This window comes from Pseudomyrmex gracilis, unplaced genomic scaffold (assembly GCF_002006095.1).
Source record: "Pseudomyrmex gracilis isolate BER0280 unplaced genomic scaffold, ASM200609v1 scaffold_62, whole genome shotgun sequence".
Taxonomy (NCBI): Eukaryota; Metazoa; Arthropoda; class Insecta; order Hymenoptera; family Formicidae; genus Pseudomyrmex; species Pseudomyrmex gracilis.
The window spans coordinates 389,454-408,534 of NW_018020646.1; the positions used below are offsets into that span (position 1 = coordinate 389,454).

The 19,081-nt window shown below is 40.6% G+C and overlaps 3 protein-coding genes across 4 annotated transcripts in view; 2 read left to right on the forward strand and 1 right to left on the reverse strand.

Annotated features, from left to right (window-relative positions):
* Nucleotides 1-100: 100 nt before the first annotated feature.
* On the forward strand, nt 101-10,091 carry LOC109854270 (centrosomal protein of 89 kDa). Of its 2 annotated transcripts, none has more exons than XM_020427169.1 (7): nt 101-283; nt 7,094-7,462; nt 7,562-7,826; nt 7,919-8,517; nt 8,591-9,078; nt 9,170-9,422; nt 9,497-10,091. In XM_020427169.1, exons 2-7 carry the CDS (start codon nt 7,424-7,426, stop codon nt 9,761-9,763), a joined length of 1,911 nt encoding a protein of 636 aa, XP_020282758.1. In that variant the 5' UTR covers nt 101-283; nt 7,094-7,423; the 3' UTR covers nt 9,764-10,091. The 2 variants fall into 2 exon arrangements, with proteins under 2 accessions (XP_020282758.1, XP_020282759.1); XM_020427170.1 differs by having other exon boundaries at nt 7,094-7,456.
* On the reverse strand, nt 4,208-7,253 carry LOC109854249 (venom serine protease 34-like). Its single transcript, XM_020427139.1, has 7 exons — nt 7,231-7,253; nt 6,082-6,382; nt 5,713-5,934; nt 5,410-5,608; nt 5,069-5,269; nt 4,506-4,657; nt 4,208-4,414 (listed from the first exon to the last, which is right to left on the reverse strand). Exons 1-7 carry the CDS (start codon nt 7,251-7,253, stop codon nt 4,208-4,210), a joined length of 1,305 nt encoding a protein of 434 aa, XP_020282728.1.
* Nucleotides 10,092-17,431: 7,340 nt separating the features above from the next.
* LOC109854250 (microtubule-actin cross-linking factor 1) overlaps nt 17,432-19,081 on the forward strand; it is a 94,053-nt gene continuing 92,403 nt past the window's right edge. The window contains exon 1 of the mRNA XM_020427140.1: nt 17,432-17,600. Coding sequence (XP_020282729.1) covers nt 17,498-17,600 — 103 coding nt within the window. The 5' untranslated portion in view covers nt 17,432-17,497. The remainder of the gene's footprint in view (nt 17,601-19,081) is intronic.

Sequence of the window (19,081 nt, forward strand, 5' to 3'; positions counted from 1 at the left end):
AGCGACATCGACGTCTGTTCAACGCGACGGAGGTTTGTTCTACCGATGGTCCGGTCCCCGATTGGCCGAGGTAATTGTGCACGTACGCGCATACGCCGGCCGGCCAGCCGACCCTTTTTCATACGGTGAAGAGCCGGGTGTAGTGTAAGCGTTGTTATCTTATTATATTATAAAACTGGAGGAGAGAGACTCTGCGAGCGACGAAACGGGGGTAGAAAATACTCGGGAGCGAGTCGTCGCGATCGAAATTTTTCGAAAATCTATCAGCGATACTTGGCGAGAGGTAAGAGCAACCTTTGATCAGTTCTTGTCGTTGATCGCGCTTGTACACGAATAATATAAATCTTCTCGCTCGCGAGCTTTTCTAAAGGTCGCTGGACGGAGTCCAATGTTTAATTTAGAAACTGAACTTTAATATTCAACAATTTGTTATTCCGCGTGACGTAGGTTCTCGTCGAAACGTAATTTCAGTAATTTGTTTTTTTGCGTACATAATTCCCGATTGACGTTCGTACGTCAATGAGTGAATGAAAAAATATTTGTTGACAACGCGTGACGACGCAACTTTCTGCGACGATACATTTAAATTTCGCGGTTTTCTCAATCGCAATATGTGTGTGTGTGTGTGTGTGTGAGTGGTTTAAAACTGACAAACAGCGTCACATCGATCGTTGTTTCGCGAGGGTAGAGAGAGAGATATCCGCGCCACTTCCCACGCGTCGCGTCGGCATCACATCTACGTCGCGATGTAACCACTTTAATCGAAAGGCTTCCCCAGCATCTTTGTAACGGCTTAGACGTAACTTCTTACGTCTCATCCAGACCGCTTTATCTTTTTCAGTCGAGAAGAGAAAGCTCTCTATTTTTGTCGGAATAATTACTTTGAAGAAATCCACTCAGCGCATATAAATCGAAATACATGTGTATAATCGTGTGACAGATGAATCAAAGGCAGCGAGACGGCAGATAACGATCTCTTTGCTATTTCTGTTTATTCTATTTTTCAAGTCCTTTTTTTATTTCGTATATATATATATCCTCATCCTGGAGAGAGAGAGAAAGTATTTTTCTGTTTCCTTCTCCTATTTTTGTCCAAGATTGCCAAGCTTATGGCGTCGTTCGGCCAAAAGGGAAAGGGGTAGCGATCACCCTGTGACGTCATTCGACGCTATAGCAATATAACATCTCTGGAAGACGTAGTAGCATTTCGCTATCTCTTTCTCTCTCTCTTCTCTCTCTTTCTCTCTTAGCGTACTATATATATAGTTAGATATAATGTACTTACATACATAGAAACAGAGAGAGAAAGAGAGAGAGAAAGAGAGAGAGAGAGAGAGAGAGAGAGAGAGAGAGAGAGAGAAGAGCGGGTCAGCCAGTAGTTTCTGGTTACGTAACTAGTCGCGTAACCTTTTGACCTTGTTCTCAAGTTCTTCAATATCCGCTCGTATATCATCGTTTACCTGATTTGCATCGAATGGCATTCGCAATCGAACATCACGACAGTGACACGCATAATGCTCCATATATAAGTATCTGTGTATCGAAAAACGCGTTATAAAACACACGTTGCTAACATACACAGCGTATTCCCGTCAAACAACAACAACAACACATTTAATTACAGATTTTAGGAAATATTACGAAAAAGCTGGTATTTGTATTTTAGCAAACATTTCGAGTTTGCACAACCTTGCAGAAATCCGATATGTCGTCCGTCGTTTCTTTACATATGCTGATTATGGCGTAGAAATGTCACGCGCGTGCTTGCGTAATATCGCGTAAACCTTGGAAATGATTTTTTTTTTTTTTTTTTTTTACGGATACGAATCAGTTCATCAGCCGTTACAAGGAGGATATGTGTCGGATATATATTTCGAGCTCACGTCGAATTATAATACAGGTATTATATAAACGATTCTCAATTACCGTTTCGTTATATGCGAGAATAAACTTAATAAGGTCAGATAAGAGGAAAAAAAAATATGACGAATCTAAATCAAAGAACGAAACGCCGATTTTAAATATATCGAGATAGCGTGCACAATTCCTATTCGTAATTTTAAATTAAACTGTGACGCGGTTTAATCGCACATCCAGGTGTAATTCTTTTAATAATTCGTTCCAGATTATTATGTTAATTTCGCAGATAATTCAACTGTCCAATAGGTAAAAAGATGCATTGTACAATGCATAATGACACGTGCGCGTAATGAGCAATGCGCGTCCTCGTTATATTATACAATGCTCCGTGTTAAATCCGTGTGATAGATGTCGCACAGGAATGACGCACAGGATGTGTGCGATTTTTTTTCTTCTCTCCAAAGTTAAATTATTTTAAATTATTTTCTATTGCTGTGAAAATTGAGGTGGCGGGTCAAGAAACATTCTTCGTATTTTACCGTGTGCCCGTCCCACACGTGATCCAAAAGACGTGTAATATAAGCGTAATCTACGCTTGTATCTCTTATTCATCTAACGTCGCACGCGGAAGCGTGTTATACAAGTCCATATATCTCGTTCTTGACAATGCTCATTCAATTTCTTTCTGCGAGCCACGTTCCAAAGACTTTTGCCGCCATTATTCTGTAAGTACATGTGAATGGCACCGCGTCCCTTAGGGACAGACGCGAATTATGCGAACCCCTAACAGATCCGTTCCATCGCGGTTCTCACGACGAAACATTTGGCGCTTGAAGATCGTCATATTTTAATCCTAAAGAATCTCTTTGCAAGTTCTACGACAGACAAAAATCTGTTATTTCTCGGAAGAGAAAACGCTCGATTTCTCAAATCTCACGAACACCCGCCCCTTCCACGTCGGATCGTCTGGTCTTATCAAACAGAATTGAGTTTTCGTTGTGTTAAAAATTTTTTGTGAGTATATCGAGGATTAAAAAAAAAATACATTTTAGTTTTCTCTCGCATGAGAAGAGAATAAATTCCTTTCCGAGAGAACGTTCATGTCATATTCACGAAGTTTTGTCGCGATCACGATAATAATTGTGCCTATTTGCGTACAATTATTGGGTCAATAACCGTGTCAAGGACGCGATGCACATCGAAGAAATCAATTTGTTTAATAAACGCTATCAAGAAATACTGTTACTGTCTGATGTGAGATCGTAAAACATTCACTTCGAGACACAACCGTTTGACATGTACGACAATCTATTAATATATGACTCATCAGAGATGATATTGTTCACTATATTTGTGGGGATACACGTAGAAAATATAAATAATTATTTATACACACACACACACACACACACACACACACAAATCGCTTCTTATGTTACTGGAAAATCAAATACGTTGTATAACAATATTATGTAATATTATTACGCATCTAATTTTTATATTGTTATATTATTTATCTCTCAAAGTACTCTCTCTCGGAGTAAGAGCATGATAGAAATCTTCATACGCGCAAGTGACATACCATGGCAAGTAAGCTACTGTGATACTACGTTGGTCGGTGTAAGTGGACGTTTACCATAGATTCCCTCCCATATAGACGGTCTCACGTCACATCCTCATTCAGGAACTTAATAATGAGACATTGTTTACGAGCTGTCAATGTTGATCCTTCTATCATGAAAGTCGCTATTAAGGACAATCTAAGTTCCACCAAGCGTCCACCAACAATTCGATCGTTAAACGCGTTTATTTAAACTGCGCTTTTTTTTAGTTAATAACAAATCAAGGTAAACGATTATATTATAAGTTGCTCTTGAACATCGTAGCGTACTAGCTACGTACGTCCGCTTACAAAGATCGGACACACTCGCGCTGTATCAGACGCTCTCTAACGCCAATGTGATTTTGTCTGTTGATTTAGAAAATTGACATTTGAGGATATTGATCGTAACACGTGCATTGAAGTTTTGAAATAAAATATATCTCGGTGTGTATACAACATATTGCAAATAAATCAAGTATATTTTGAGTCAATAAATTAATAAATATATAATTTTTAATATATGCAGTAAATATCACATGAATCGAATATCGCTTACATCGATAATTCACGTAATTGCGAAGATGCGCGGAAAATAACGGTAGAATAAATAACTGTATATATATATATAATACATAAATATTAATTAAAATAATTTTTTAAATAAATTATAAACGATCGTTTTTTGATTTATTTCTATTCGGATCTGCAATAATTAGTGCCTGTAAAAAACGTGTTATAAATAATTTAACGAGATTTAACGCATTTATAACACATTGCAAATTTTGGGTATTCACCTGGCGTTACACCGAGAATCCAATCTATATACATGCCGACACGTGTGTTGATTCCTGGCTTATCAGTGCCGCAACCAGAGCCGAAACTGATGACGCCCACAAGAACTTCTCGCCTTGTCGTGGGATTTTGCCAAAGAACTGGGCCGCCACTGTCGAACTGTAGTAAAAGTTATAACTACAAAGATATGAGCGTGTGTGTACATATTTATTTTCTGTGACTTTATGGACTACTGCACATAAATAATTACCTGACAGGCGTCTTTTCTGTCTCCGTAAGTGCATAACTGACTGTATGATAAATCTTCGTGCTGGCTACGACATTGACGATACGTAATTACGCTCAACGTGACTTTTTGTAAAGTGTCCGATTTCGCTCCTCCAAATTCCGTTGTTCCCCAACCTGTAAATGTGTCACTTTTATCATACTATAGAATTATAGTTTTTTATTGTTTATACATAATTTGTATGAGAGAATAACAAATTTAAGAAGTTTTAGAAAACTTACATTATTTTTCTAGAAACACTTATTATATATTAGACAATTTAGATGTCAATTAATATACGTATTAAAAAAAAAAAAAAAAAGAAAAATGAGTGTGCGCGCGTTAAAAATCATCGCACGTGAAGAAGTTTTAGTCGCAAACGGTACAGTCGTAAACAGTAAAGTCATAAACAGATCAATCAATCATAGATCAGCAATATCTTATATTAGCAAGAATAATACTCAATGATTCGTCGATTTGTTTACGATCTTACGATAAACGCGACTAAAATTCTGTTACGCGCACAAAGTCCTCAAGAAACTACTTACCTAACAAATCTACAAAATTTCCTGCGAAGGAATCGGACTGATGTTGAAACGGAAGACAAACTGGTCCAACTTCTTCGCTGAAGCTTATGATGGAATTCACTCTTATTACGGCTATGTCATTTTCCAGAGTTTCGTTGTTATAAAGAGGATGCAGAACAAACTTGAATACGGTGTACAATTGCGTGGCATTGGATTCTGCTCCTGTGTCGAATAAAAAAAAATTCTTTTGGTTTTCATAACTTACACAAGTGACAAGAGGAGAAGAAATATACGATATCAAAAAAAAAAAAAACAAAATTATTATTTATTATTTATTTTATGTAAAAAAAAGAAGCGTTTACCTGTGGTAACATCGTGCTCTCCCACAATTACACCCACACTGCTCGCGTTTCTATTCGTCAAACAATGCGCGGCGGTTAATAGATGCTGTTGCGATATGATAGTTGCTCCGCAATATATTTCTCTACGACGAAAATCGACAAGACCAGCCATCATGGGATATTCGTTAACTCCGGTTTGCGTGCCTCCGACTATTTTTGTCTGTCGATAGGAATATTTGCGTTCGCGTAAGTAAGACAAATCAAATTTATATTTGATTGTGCGATTTAATTTTACTAAGCACACACATGTACACACATACATACCGGTTTTTTCCATCCGCATCTGCAATCGTCAGTTTTTTCCGCTTCTTCAACCGCTTGCAGCTCACAAAGCAGTTTAACTCCCGATGACCAAAATGACGTTGATAATTGAACAGTCATGATTTTGCCCGTCGATTCTACGGCAAATATCTCATTGCCGCAATACGAAAGAGCCGCGGAATTATTTACGTACACAGTCAGTCTGTCAAAGACGCAGTTAACACTCTAAAAGAAAAAAAAAAAAATATGTGTGCGTGTGAATACATTACAGAGAGAAAAACACATTATTATCATTAAACTAATTTGATAATGACTGGAATATTTTTGAACATTGCGTGCAAATGTCAAAGATATCACCCGTGATAATCTTACCCGTGGTATGTCAAACATATTGCAGATAAGTTTCGCCCGGTAATCGCTTTCCACGATCCATTTGCAGGATTGTCGACCTTTCGAGACGTCCGGATAATCCGGATTGTACACGTAATAGATGTTACCGGGTTTTAATCGTTGAAAAAAATTGCAGTCGTGTTGCAGAAAGCCGTTTGCAATTATAAAACATAACGACAGTGCGAATAGTCCAACTATAAAATGGTAGTTTGTTATTAACTTTGGAACGCACACCGTCCTGTTTTTTGTTTCCGGGACTCTATTAATCGCGGGTGTATAGACACTTTAAATTCGTCCCCAATTCTGTCTGTAATCGATCGAATTTTTATTTAAAACGTGTGAAATCGAAACTGTAATAGCTGAACCGCAAAATATTGTAAAAGCAATTATGATTTTGTCGTGCAATTTATGTTGTTGTTTGTAATATCGTTTTATTTGTTTGTTTTTCTTTTGTATCTTTTCATAATTCGTGTGTAGGGATAGGGACGTTTTTTTATTTATTAGGATGTGATCGATAAGGTCACATTTATATACTTCCAAGTTATTTTGTAATCAAATCAAAACTCGGAAATAGATGATCGTTTGTAAAAGCCGCATTGCGGTTGACATCATATATCGCAAGTCCGGACAAAATGTGATCACAGAACGCGTCGGATCTAGCATTTTGTTACATTATAAAAAAATTCGTTAAATCAGTACGAAATCACACAATTCTGTAATTATTAAAAAATATTCTCTAGCATTTACAAAAGTCGTGTAGGTTTTACAATCGATTGCCAGCATTATCGATAAATAATTTAAAGCATTTTCGCGCTCGATACCGTCGAATTCAATTGCTTCAGGGACAATTTTTTCTTGTCAACCTTTAGTATCCGCGTGTTACGTCCTTTCAGCGAGCCTCACGTTGAATGAACTTGAATGAAACACATGTACGCGCGCAGTACATATGCAGCATGCAATTTCCAGTGATTCACACAATCGTTTTCATTAAAAGGTGACCAAGTTGGACGAGAAAAAAAATTGAACACCCACGTCATCTAGCCGCAACACGTGGCGTTATTTGACGCGCCGTTTGACAGCTCCAACTTCGGCGAGGTTCAACTAGATGGCGTCTGATGTTCCTAAACCTACCGCAACTCATTGCCGGTTGCCATGGTGGTTGCATCATGGCCGCGTTCAAAACACAAACGAGAGGTGTCAGGTTTGCAAAGTTTGATCAGGTTTGACGCGCGTCATAAGAATTAATGACATCAGAATTGCACGCGCACATGGGTTTTTAAAACTTTTTTCTAACTGTTGTTCGTCCACTCGGAATAACACAGTAATGCCAAATCGCGATGGCAGCAGCGACGTGAAGGTAAAGGTGTATATTTGAATCGTATATAAACATCTTGTCATTACGTTTATCAAAGAATTTTTATTCTGTATTCTGTTACTTAAACAAATTTTATGACGATTTCAGCATGGCAGTCGTAAGATCTCATTTGCAGAAAATGAATTGGAACCGATACACAGGCCACCGCAGCGTCATCGAAGGCATCATAAATCACGCCACCATTCGAGAATTAATGGTGAACTCGACGAATCGACAGATAAAAATGGAAAGAGCGACGGTGTTGTACTGTCTAAAAAAATTGGTAAACATGCCATGCAAAAGAAGATAGATAAATTAATTGAGGAAAATAGAATGTTAACAATGAAACTTGAACGGTCCGCGGCAAATTCTGGTGAGTTCTCTCTCTCTTTCTCTACAATGATTGCAATAAAACAAAAACATGATAGATTTCTAGAAGATAACAAAACAGTACTTGTGATGCAGAAAACTTAAAAGAAAAGGATTCCGTAATATCAAAGATTAGCAATAAATACAATAAATTGTTGAAGAATCACGACAGTCTTGAAGAAGAATGCGAGAAACTAAGTGCTCTTTTAGAAAAACATGAAACAGAATACCAACAGTTGCATGCTCGTTACAAGAAGATATCGGAAACATTGCAAAAGATAGAGAGAACCAATAACGATCTCGTGATGTTTAATCAAAAATTTGAAGCTGAAAATACGCAACTGAATGAAGATGTGTTGCTTCTCAAAAATGTAATATATCAGTTGAATACAGAGTTAGAAAAGTATCAGGACAAATTAAAGGAATCTGGACAGAGAGTTGTGCCTAGAAGTATTAATGACGTAGTAGATTTCAACAGGCCGGCAGATGACGTTAAAAAGGTATTGGAATCGTGGGGTTCGGTGAATACTCATGTGCTAGGACCACTTTTGGATGCGTATCAAGAGAGTTTGTCGGAAAAACAGGAACTTATAAATCATTACGAAGAAAATATCACAGACTTCAGCGCCAGATGCAAAGAAGTTATTGCGGAAAACGAGTGCATGCACAACGAAATGGAAAAGTTGAAATTACAGGTAATTTAATTTATAGAAACAGGTTTGCGTATCGTATACTCTATCAAATTATTGTATATTAAAAGTTTTCTAGTGTGCCAGGTATGCGGATGAAATTAAAATGATATCCGAGGACGCCGACTTGCTTAAGGAATTGAACGAGTGTTACACAAAGCAAACTGTGTATCAGAAGCAGAAAATACACGAGATTCATTCGTTATACGAGCAAAAAGTGGAAGGAATGTCGTTTGACAACAACAGACTTCATGAGGAATACTTCACTTCTAAAACCGATCTGAGCAATCTCCAAGGAAAATATAATGTCCTTGAGAAGGAATACGAAAAGTTGAAAAATGACAATGCAAAAACAATGCCCATTGATATTCACAATGCTACTGTGGAAGAGTGTAAAGATCTGTTCGAGAAGTTGAAACGTCAGTATGAAACTGAGAAGGAGAAGCTCTCCGCTCGTGTCAAAGAATTAGAAGAGTTGCAATGTCAAAATAAAACGCAGCTGGACGTGATTACGATAGAAAAAAATCAATTGAAAACTTCGAATAAAAATTTTGAAAAAAATTCAAAGTAAGTATAGCGTGTTAACATGTCATACTTTTTCTCTCTCACGCAATTTCGTGGTAATATATTTTAACACAAAGCCATTGATTGATTCCAGACGCATGCAACGAAAACTCGAGCATTTTCAGAAAACTACAGATATTTTGCGAATATCTCGTGATTCTTTCAAGAACCAGTTAAGAAAAACAACCTCGTACTGCGAGGAGTTGTTCCACGAATACGAGAGAGTAATTGCCGAGCGGGATAAGTTAATTAAACTTTTACATGATACGGAAAATGAAAATGCAAATATTCACTTTCTCGGCGATACCATTACGCAACGAGTAGGTCACTTGAAAGAACAATTAAAGGTACGTATACAAAATATGGATCATTTTAATAAGTTTGTTATCAACTTTTTTAAATCTATTATTTTTTTTTATAGATCGTACACGAAGGCGCCAAACAACAAATAGCTCTGACCGAGAAAAATATGAAGGTGCAGCAGCTCGGAGCGAATCGAATGAAAAACAAATATCTCCGCGAGGTGCAACGTCTGAAACATCTGTTGAAACAAAAAGAAGAAACGATCGGACGATTGCAAAAAGAAATTACTTCTGTCCGTGAAAACTTGGAGCTTGTGCGAAAAGCCACTGCCGATACCAAAAACGCTAGAGGAATACTGAAAAACGTCAAGATTCAGCACGTTTAGCGCTTGTGTTTTAGAAAATCGATAAAATATATCATTCCGTCCAAGTAAAAAGAATACGATATGAAAGCATCACTGCCAATGTAAAAACAATTTACATGGTCTATAGTATTAAGTATTTTAAGAATGTTAATGTTTTACCGACTGTGAACGCGAAAACTAGTCATTGTACTAGTCATTGTACTGGTCATTTGTAATATAGCATGCAGTCAACATAAATACAATCTTGTAACTTATTACATATACATACGATTATATGCGTACAATTTACAATAATAATATAGCGTGTTTTGGTTTTCTATGTTTAACCGAACGTGCCTGGTACATCGACAGATTCGAGTGATTCGTCGTTAAAAAAAAAAAAAAAAGTCAAAAACGGAATCGCCGTCACACACACTCGACCGATCACTTGAGATAATGTATTCAACATAATAATGACATTTCCCGTGTCAAATATACTCAAACGTTTGCTCATTCAATACTCGGAGGAAACAACAGATTTATCGATAGTATCACCACCTTTATTTAGTGCTGACATCAACCGCGGCAAAAGGTTTTGAAGGCTACCATTTGTGTGACAGAGTTAACGTCGGTATAACCGCGGCTTTATACCACGTGAAAAATTGACGACATCACTTATATAGAAATGATCTCACATTCCATTAGTATTAACATGCAAAGACGCGTACGTGAGCTTGTAATCAGTCTATCGCACCTTGTATTTGTTGACCGGTTTTTTTCTTTTTTTTTTTTTTTTGCTATAATTGTCGGACAATTTTCTCGAGTGTTTTATGCGGATAATCGATAGACATTGACCATGTGTTACGTCGACGTCCACACACACACACATACAAGCTGAGATCACTTTAGATATCGTGTAATACATTATTGTTTTTTTCACATGAATTTTTCATCATCATTATTTCTGAATATGAGAGAAATCCAACATCCGAACGCATTTGTAATTAAGATTTGTTATACGTGTGTATTTTTTATTATGTAGATTTATTATATTTTAAATTTATATACTTATTGTACGGTTTATTGTTTTTACAAAATATTTTGAATTTTATTTTGCGCATCAATTAGCTAACTATGTGCACGAACGTACATCTGACTATTGATTCGCTGTGTCGAATCGTTTTCGATATTTTAAGAATTGCAAGATTACGCCGTGATATGTTATAAATTAGTCCGATCGGTAACGGACGCGTCGCGACAACTGAAGAATTGCGTTTAGAACCGGTCTGTATTTATTATCGTATTAATTATTGTATCTGAAGTGAAGCGCGTGAGTAATCACTCCTGAGAGTTCTCTTGAAAGTCGTTTTATCGCAATGTGATCGTGAAACGCGGGAAAATATCGCGTAATACCAACACAATTACGTGTCAACATCGCGATTTCGATATCGACGCGATTTCGATATCGACTCGCGTCTATCTATCCTCGTGTCGTTTGTGGAAGATCACTTGTGAGTTTTTCGCCGTTTATTACTTCACCGAAATGCGTCGACGAATAAAGCTCGACCGTCGCTAAGGTACGTTGTCATTCCCGCAATTAGTTTTGTTTATACAACATCTTTTTGGTAGAATATTTGAGAAACAAACTAAGCAAAAACCCCGCCATTTTTTTTATTTTGCGCGTATCGCCGAGATGATATTTAAAAGTCACAATTGTGCGTGACAAGATACGGCAAATGATACGATCGAGCCGCAATGTTCCTAAATTTTATGAGGTGATTTAATAGATATTACGTAAGTTGAAAACGTCGCCGCGCATTAACGCTCTTTTTCGACAGATATTTCACTTTCGGCGAATTGGACGAAACTGACTAAGTCGTGACGTCATTCGAACAAATGAGTGTGTGAAAAAAAAATCGAATATATATATATATATATATATATATATATATAGAGAGAGAGAGAGAGAGAGAGAGGAACAACGGACAAATGATGATCGTTCGCAAACGAACCTAGTTAAGGTTAACCGTCGCGCTGGTTACATCGCATGCCGGTTACACGCGACACGCATATTAATTCAAGGAACTAGTTCTTGCACAATGTATGCGTGACAGACAAAATTTATGCGAATCCACAAGGATTATATTAAACACACAACGAACGCGTCCAAACTCAAAGAAAACAAAATGCAAAAGAGTTCGAAAGCGTATGCGAATACGCAAGATTCTTATATAAAGATTTGAATTTTCTAGCAATTTTAATTTTAAATTTTATTATTTCTCACGCAGAAAAAAGAAAAAAAAGGATAAAAAACGTTCCTCTTAAAATTGTAGTTTCTTTTAAATACTATATGATCTTGACAATTTTATTATTTGTGTGTGTGTGTGGAAACGACGAAACTCGAGGTTATCGAAATGCTTGGCACGACAAAAACAAAAAACTTACACCGAATAAATATAAAAAAAAAGCTTCTGTCAAAACCGATACAAAACAGAACGGAAATAGTTGAAAGATCGCATTAGCGATAATGTGAATTTTTTATGTGGCACATCGCTTTGACAACAATGAAACATTCGAAATATGAATTTGAACAATATTGAAAAAAAAAAAAAAAAACAAGCTGTAAAATTAAACGAGACGTGTCTTCCACGAGAGAAGAGACAACTGTCATTGGCGTAGCGCTACGAGCGGCGGAGCCGGCCCTGATCGTCGGCCGCGTTCGTCGACGTTCGTGCGAACTCGCGTGAAGCAAAATGTCGTCTGCTAGGCGCGTCGTCCGTCGTCTGTGCAACCGGGTCGGGGCATTCGTGACGCGAAAATCGTAGCGCGATAAGGTGATAATGCGCGGTGCGCGCGCTCCGCGCTCGGCTGTTACACGGTATCCGACGGTTTTAGTGTCGACGCGTGTTGTTTAGTGCTAGTTTCCGTTATCGCGCTGTGTGTTACGTTACGCTCGTTCTCTCTGTTATACGCGTTCTCTCTCATCCGAAAGTGCGCGAGTCCAAAGCGCGTGCGAAGACGCGCGACAAGCGACGACGGGGTCGTTTTGTGCCGGTGGAAACATCGATTTTTGCTCGTTTTCCGTCGCGAACGCGGACGGATATAACAATCGTCGGACTTGTGAACCCGGTCCCCGTCCCGGCGTACGTCGCGCCCCGTTGCGCTTGCCAGGTTTTTTTTATATCGCGTTTTCACCCGGCGCGTCGCGGCTGCAATGCCGCCGTGAGAAGCAGTGGTGGAAGAGGAGGAGGTGGTGGTGCACCAGGAGGCGAGGACGTCGCGCGGAACGTGCGACGGATCATTTTCAGTGTAAGCTTCTTCCCCGTCTCGCTCTCTCTCTCTTCTCTTTCTCTCTCTCTCTCTCTCTCGTCACCTCCGCGCGTTTTCTTCTTCTCCGAACGGACGACGGTACTTCTGTCCACGCGTGAGCCACGCGTGGATTATCGTTGTCGCGTGGCTCTTAACGCCGCCTATATGGTTAGCACACTCTGTATAAGCGTCGCAACGGCCAAAGTGCGGGAGGAGGAGGAGGAGGAGGAAGCACCGCGCGAGAACCGCCGGAAGTAAGTAGAATCCTCGTTACACTTTGCGAGCGTTGCGGCTAGGTTAGTCCAACCGCGGCGGCATACGCGGTGCTTTGCTGGCCGATGGCACGGCGCCGTTTTCTCCGAGAGGCGCTTTACGGCGTGACCACCGTTGCACGACGTGGATGTTTGTTGGGGTTACGTCGTCGCGTCTCCGACGACGTGCGCGTTGACGAAACAATCGCGAAATTTGTTCAGATGTTTCACGACATTTCCACTCTCTCGACGCTCAGTTGTTTTTTTTTTTTTTGTTGACTCTCGTTAAGTCGCGTATTGTTATATAGACGACGTCGCGAACGTCTCGTGTACTTCTTTTGTTTTTGCGACAAGTAAAACACACACGAGTCGCGAGTAATCCCGATGAGAAACACAGAGCGAACGGAAAAGTATTTGTAAACAAAGTAAACGCACATTCTCCGAGTGCAACGGAGAGTCGAATTTTCCGAGTGTGCTTTGACGTTTTTGACGACAGCCGATTGTATCCCTTTCTCACTTTTACTGTTTTCGTTCGTAAATGCTGTACAGAAGGCACGTACAACTTTTATTGGTAAACAGAGGGAGAGAGGGAGGGAGAGAGAGAGAGAGAGAGAGATGTAGAACGGCGATAGAACAAATATGACTAATCCTACTTTTAATTTTCCGCAACTTTCGAAACTGTACGCGTTGCTGAACAATAACGCGCGAGTTTTTTTCGTTCTCGTCCGTTTCTTTTCTCTGCGAATTAAACAAACAAATTTGTTGACTGCAGTGATTTATCGCGCAGATACGTCGGGCGCGATCAATCAATTTACGCAATCTTACGAGACCTTGAACGTGTGGAAAGTGTAACGATAGCGGTGTGATAAACAAACGAACAAGATCGAAAATAGACTGTAAAACGTTGATAGTCCCGAGTACGTGTTTGTTTGTTTGTTTGTGTGTGTGTGTGTGCCGTTGCGCTAGAGAAATTCCTGATTAACACACAGCGGATTACATGTGTGTTTCGTGTGCTGTTTTCGAAATATCTCACGGTCTATAAAGTTTCAATCGATACCGGTTTACTGTTTCGCATTTCCGACCTTCTCTCTGTCGAAATTTATCGCTGCCGCAACCCTCCGACCTATATACACACACACACACACACACACACACATATGCACGCACGCTGCGAGGCAAATAGGACTTTCCAAAAATTCGGAAACGCCGGGTCGATCGATAAAAAAAACAACGCGTTTAACAATGTAGATGTACGAAAACGCGGTTGAAATAGTAAATAACTGCTTCCTTATTTTTCGGCTTGTCGTCGCGTTTAAAGGCTCGTACGTGATATGATGATTTAATTCGGCGAGTGCGTCGCGATCGGGAGATGACGAAAGCCACAGAGCGCGGTGGTTTACGAGAGATAAAATTTAACCGGTCGCATCTTCTTGTTGAAGAATACAAGGCGTATCAGGTTGAATCTCTCTTTTCTTTTTTTTTATCTCGTGTGTTTTCTCTCGTCGGCGAGCGAGTTCTATGAGGCGAGATAGGCTTTCCAGCAGCAGATGTGAGCTTTCGTCGGCGACCGGTTGTTATAATAACGTCGTCGTGGCACCCTCGTGAGAGAGTCTCTTTAATGGTTGCTCGTAAAAACCAGATCTTTTCCCGTCGCGCGCGGCTCCTCGTCGTCGCGGCTTCTCCAAAGCTGAAACTATTGGCGAACGCGCCCGCACGCGCGTGGCAAGTTACGACTGTTCGTCGCCGAGGTGGTCGCCGTTTTTACTGCCACGGATAGTGTAAGAAATATACGAATTTTCTGTTCCGTTAATTTTCGTCGACGTTACACGCGCGTACGATCGCACACGCGCGTCGCGAAAGAAAGGCACACAATATCTTGTGAAAATTCGCAGCGCGACCCTCGCGTCGCGTTCCTCGTGACGCGCCTCGTTGCAAATTGCAGGCCCAATTAGGTACGTCCGAACTGTGCGCGGCATTATTTCGCGCGCGAATCGAAACCGTTCGAAGCTCCGGTAAGTGGAACGGATATCCGCGCCGCATCGTCGAAAGCATCGTTGTCCTACAGAGAGGAGAAAAAAACAAAGAAAAAACCCAAGAAAAGAAGAGAGAGAGAGAGAGAGAGGAAGAACCCGCCTCCGCGCGCGGAACGTCTGTGTTCCGCTCCTTAATTACGCGTGTTTTCGCGTGTGCGTGTTTGTCTCCTCCTCCATTCTCCATTCATTGAGATTTTCTCCTCTCGGACGACGAACGCGGCGTTTTGATACGATTTACACGTACGAGCGCTTTTGTTCCACGACGTCGATTTATTTGACCGCGAGACGATGATAAGAAAAGCCGCATTCTCTTGTCTAGCTGCTGCTTAGCTCAGTGTCGCGATATCTCACTTAACGGTATCTGCCCCGAGAGATATTTGATACGTTCTTCGATAGATACATGAACAAAATTGAATTTTTCTAGTAGATTTGTGTGATATTTGTGTCGACACGAGAGGAGGGGGGGAAGTCTAGTTTTTTCCTCTCTCTTTCTCTTTTTCTCTCTCTCTCTCTCTCTTTCACAGAAGTCAACGTACGGATAAGTTGAAGATAAACGAATCGATGGAGTGTTTATCTTTGCGGTTGATCGAAGATAGATACTCGTGCGTGTTGTGACGATATACGTGAAAATAACGCCAACCTCTTGTTACCACGAACCCCGACTGTGAATCGGGGTAATAAACCAGATGAGAAGGTAAATGTTTCAATGAGCGGACATGTGCCAGAGAGTGGTCGGGTTATTAAAGAAATAATTTACCGGGTAAATAATTGTGCTCATCATAACAATTCTCAATGTTTTAAGTGTTTGATCGGCTTGAAGTCAGCAGATGTTGTTTGTCGTCTCGCTTTTCGAGTCATTGTTACTTTTTTCTAGTTAATTAAATTATCTAGTTATGTATATTTTTTTTAATATACTTAGCTTTGTGTGTGCTCAGTAAAGCTATTGTTATTTTTAAATATATTTTTAATTGTTATTTCGAAATATTTAAATATTAGTTTTTGAATATATTTTAATTATTTTAATCAATATGTTATTTATTTTAGTTTCCAACTTTACGTAAATATTTTGATAATTATTTCTTTAATAAATGACCGCGCGATATATCAGCGTTAATGTGTTCGATCATTGGGATATTTTACCTCACTTCCTCACGGTTTACAAGAGTGTCGATTAAGATTCGTATAAAATTCGAGGAGCGTAACGCAGCACCTTTTTGTCCGTCCAATGAACGTAAATAACACTCAATGAAATTCGCATAACTTATCTCCACGCGCGCGCGCGTAAGCCGCTCAATTCTTCAAGGTCGTCGCGACCTCGGTATAGTCGGTATTATTTTCGATTTGTGTCTCTCCTAGGGTAGAATTGTCGAGTTCTCGGAAAAGCGCGACGACAACGACGACGGAGAGAGAGACCCTATATATAGTTCGAGCGGAATAGTCCGTGCGAGCGACACAATTCGTGACCTCCGCAACCCTTCGTAAGAGTTCCCCTTCTTATCTTCACGAGGGGAGGGTTCGAGACGGGAGTCTCACGCGATAAATAACACACGGGAGCGAAACTTCGAACGCCGCGAAGAGAAACCGGAAATATCACTCCCGGTTGGGTTTCCAGCAGAAACGGATGAGTCGTTCGAGCGAGAAGCTGTCGCGAACGTGCTCTTCTTTTTTTTTTTTTTTTTTTTTTATCTTACCGTCCGACTAATTCCGTCGCGTTTTGCACGTATGCGTACGATCTCGCGTTCGGGAGGTAAACAAACGCGTGAGATCGCCGTGTCTCTCGCGTGTCTCCGACGGATGGAAGACGATCGACTGTTATCCCGCGCGTAAACGAGTGAGGTGGAGAGACGGGGAGAAGAGAAGAAAGGATATACGAATGTGCGTGCGTGCGTGCGTGGGTGTGTGTATATACATGTGTGCTTAACGTTTTTCGCAGCGGACGCACGTGCGTCGAGACGCACGTGTCGGGTGGACAGCAGCAGCAGCAGCAGCAGCAGCTCGGTGCCGCGTTGCGTGGTGATGTAAACAATGTCGACAAACCGTCGTCGTCGCGCGTTGCTGGCGTAGCGGCGCGAAAGGACGTTGCCATCGCGCGCATACGACGCGCCGTACGAAGCGAGGAGAAGCGGCGCGGCTCCCGAGCATGGTGTAAGGAGAATCGTCGAACGGCCTGGGCTGCGGGGATCATGGAGTTCGAGTTGGACGGCAGTCTCAAGGAATGGGCGAAGGACAAGCCGCTGAGCATCCTGCAGCTCGATCCTGCCGACCGGGCGGTATTACGAATCGCTGGTGAGTATACAAACCGCGACGTTGCACATATCGATTACCTTGCGTATCGTCTTAATCGCATGTCTCTAACGGACGACTCGTGGATATTCTAACGAATATTCAGATGTTGCGCGTTATTCTGCTAATAACTTGTTTGTACAGTTGTCACACACTAGTGAGATCGGTATAATAAAATAACGATAGAAAAGTTGGAAAACGTCGAATTCGACGAATAACCGACGCAAAATTGCGACAGACTTCGATGGAATTCGGAGTCTCTTTCGAAACTGTTAGAAAATTCCAAAATATTTCAAAAGTATACAGTCGTTTGATATATATACAAACGAGTCATCAAAGCTATAACGGAGCTTATCAGTTTAGAAATTTCTTGTTAATAGCTTATTAATTTTTTCGTCTAAAACGACATATTTTACTTGTTCAAACAAATTCTGACGTCTTTCTTGTTGTTTTATTCTTTCAATTTTGTACGAGCGGGAGGTAAACGGAGAAGGTGTTGAAAAGCTGCGATTGCAATATTTTTTTTTTTTAGCGTGATCGTGAAATTTCGAAGAAATACCGTGCGAGACAAGCGTGCTCGCGATTTGTTCGACTCGCTTTTACAACGCGCGTTCCGCGCGGCGCGCAAATGTGCGGTGAGTTTGCAAAATTTCGAGAGAGAGGTATACGACGCCGTCCAATGACGCTGATTCATCTTGATGCGCTCGCGTTTCGCCGTGTCGCGCAGGGTCAGCATGTTAACAACGTTGACACACACACACACACACACACACCCGCCGCACATTTGCACATGCTATTTTAGCCGATGGTTATTTACTTTTCACTGATAAATATAGCGAAGCACATTAGCGCAAGTGCACGGTCGACGCGCTCTTTTCAGCGCAGCACCGCGATCGACGTTGTTCGAGCGCGAATCTTGTATCGCGGTACAACGAAATCAACCTTGCTGAATTTGACTTGAATCGTAAACATCCGTGAAAAGCATATGTTTGGAGCGGTCGAATTCGGACTCGTCTTCTCTCGGCCCCAGACAGTCTTTTATTGTTGATGTTATTGTGTTCGAAAATGTAAACCGAAAGAAAGGAACAAAGAGAGCATTGATCAGCGAAGCGTCAAACTCTGAAAAATAATTGACCGACCAAACAATTGCCCGTTTTCACTTTGTTCGTTATAATTGGAAAAAGATAATTGTTTCTTGCGATATTTTTGTTCACGTCGTCAATGAAATTTATTCTCTCGGCGTGAGGATAAAAAGAAGATCTCATAAATCGTCCAATCGGTGATCGTTCAATTACTCGAAATTTATCGTGTATTTTAGCGCATAATCCGACGCCAGAGTAGAATGTCGACGCCCGATTGCCGGCCGCCGTATCGCGCGTTCGCATGTAAATTCCTCTCCCACGAACCTTACGATCTTCTCTTCCTATACACACAGCGTCCCTCATACAGCTGTCGTCAGCCAACGTCGTGTTCGTGTTCACGTT

Excerpts from the sequence above, each read along its gene's own strand:
- LOC109854249 (XM_020427139.1), bottom strand. The coding sequence starts at position 7,253 with ATGGCAACCGGCAATGAGTTGCG. Across the intron at positions 6,383-7,230 it reads GCAACCGGCAATGAGTTGCG|TGTCTATACACCCGCGATTA; the intron begins GTAGGTTTAGGA and ends ACGAATTTAAAG. Across the intron at positions 5,609-5,712 it reads GATGCGGATGGAAAAAACCG|ACAAAAATAGTCGGAGGCAC; the intron begins GTATGTATGTGT and ends TCCTATCGACAG.
- LOC109854270 (XM_020427169.1), top strand. The coding sequence starts at position 7,424 with ATGCCAAATCGCGATGGCAGCAGCGACGTGAAGGTAAAG. Across the intron at positions 8,518-8,590 it reads TGGAAAAGTTGAAATTACAG|TGTGCCAGGTATGCGGATGA; the intron begins GTAATTTAATTT and ends AAAGTTTTCTAG. Across the intron at positions 9,423-9,496 it reads ACTTGAAAGAACAATTAAAG|ATCGTACACGAAGGCGCCAA; the intron begins GTACGTATACAA and ends TTTTTTTTATAG.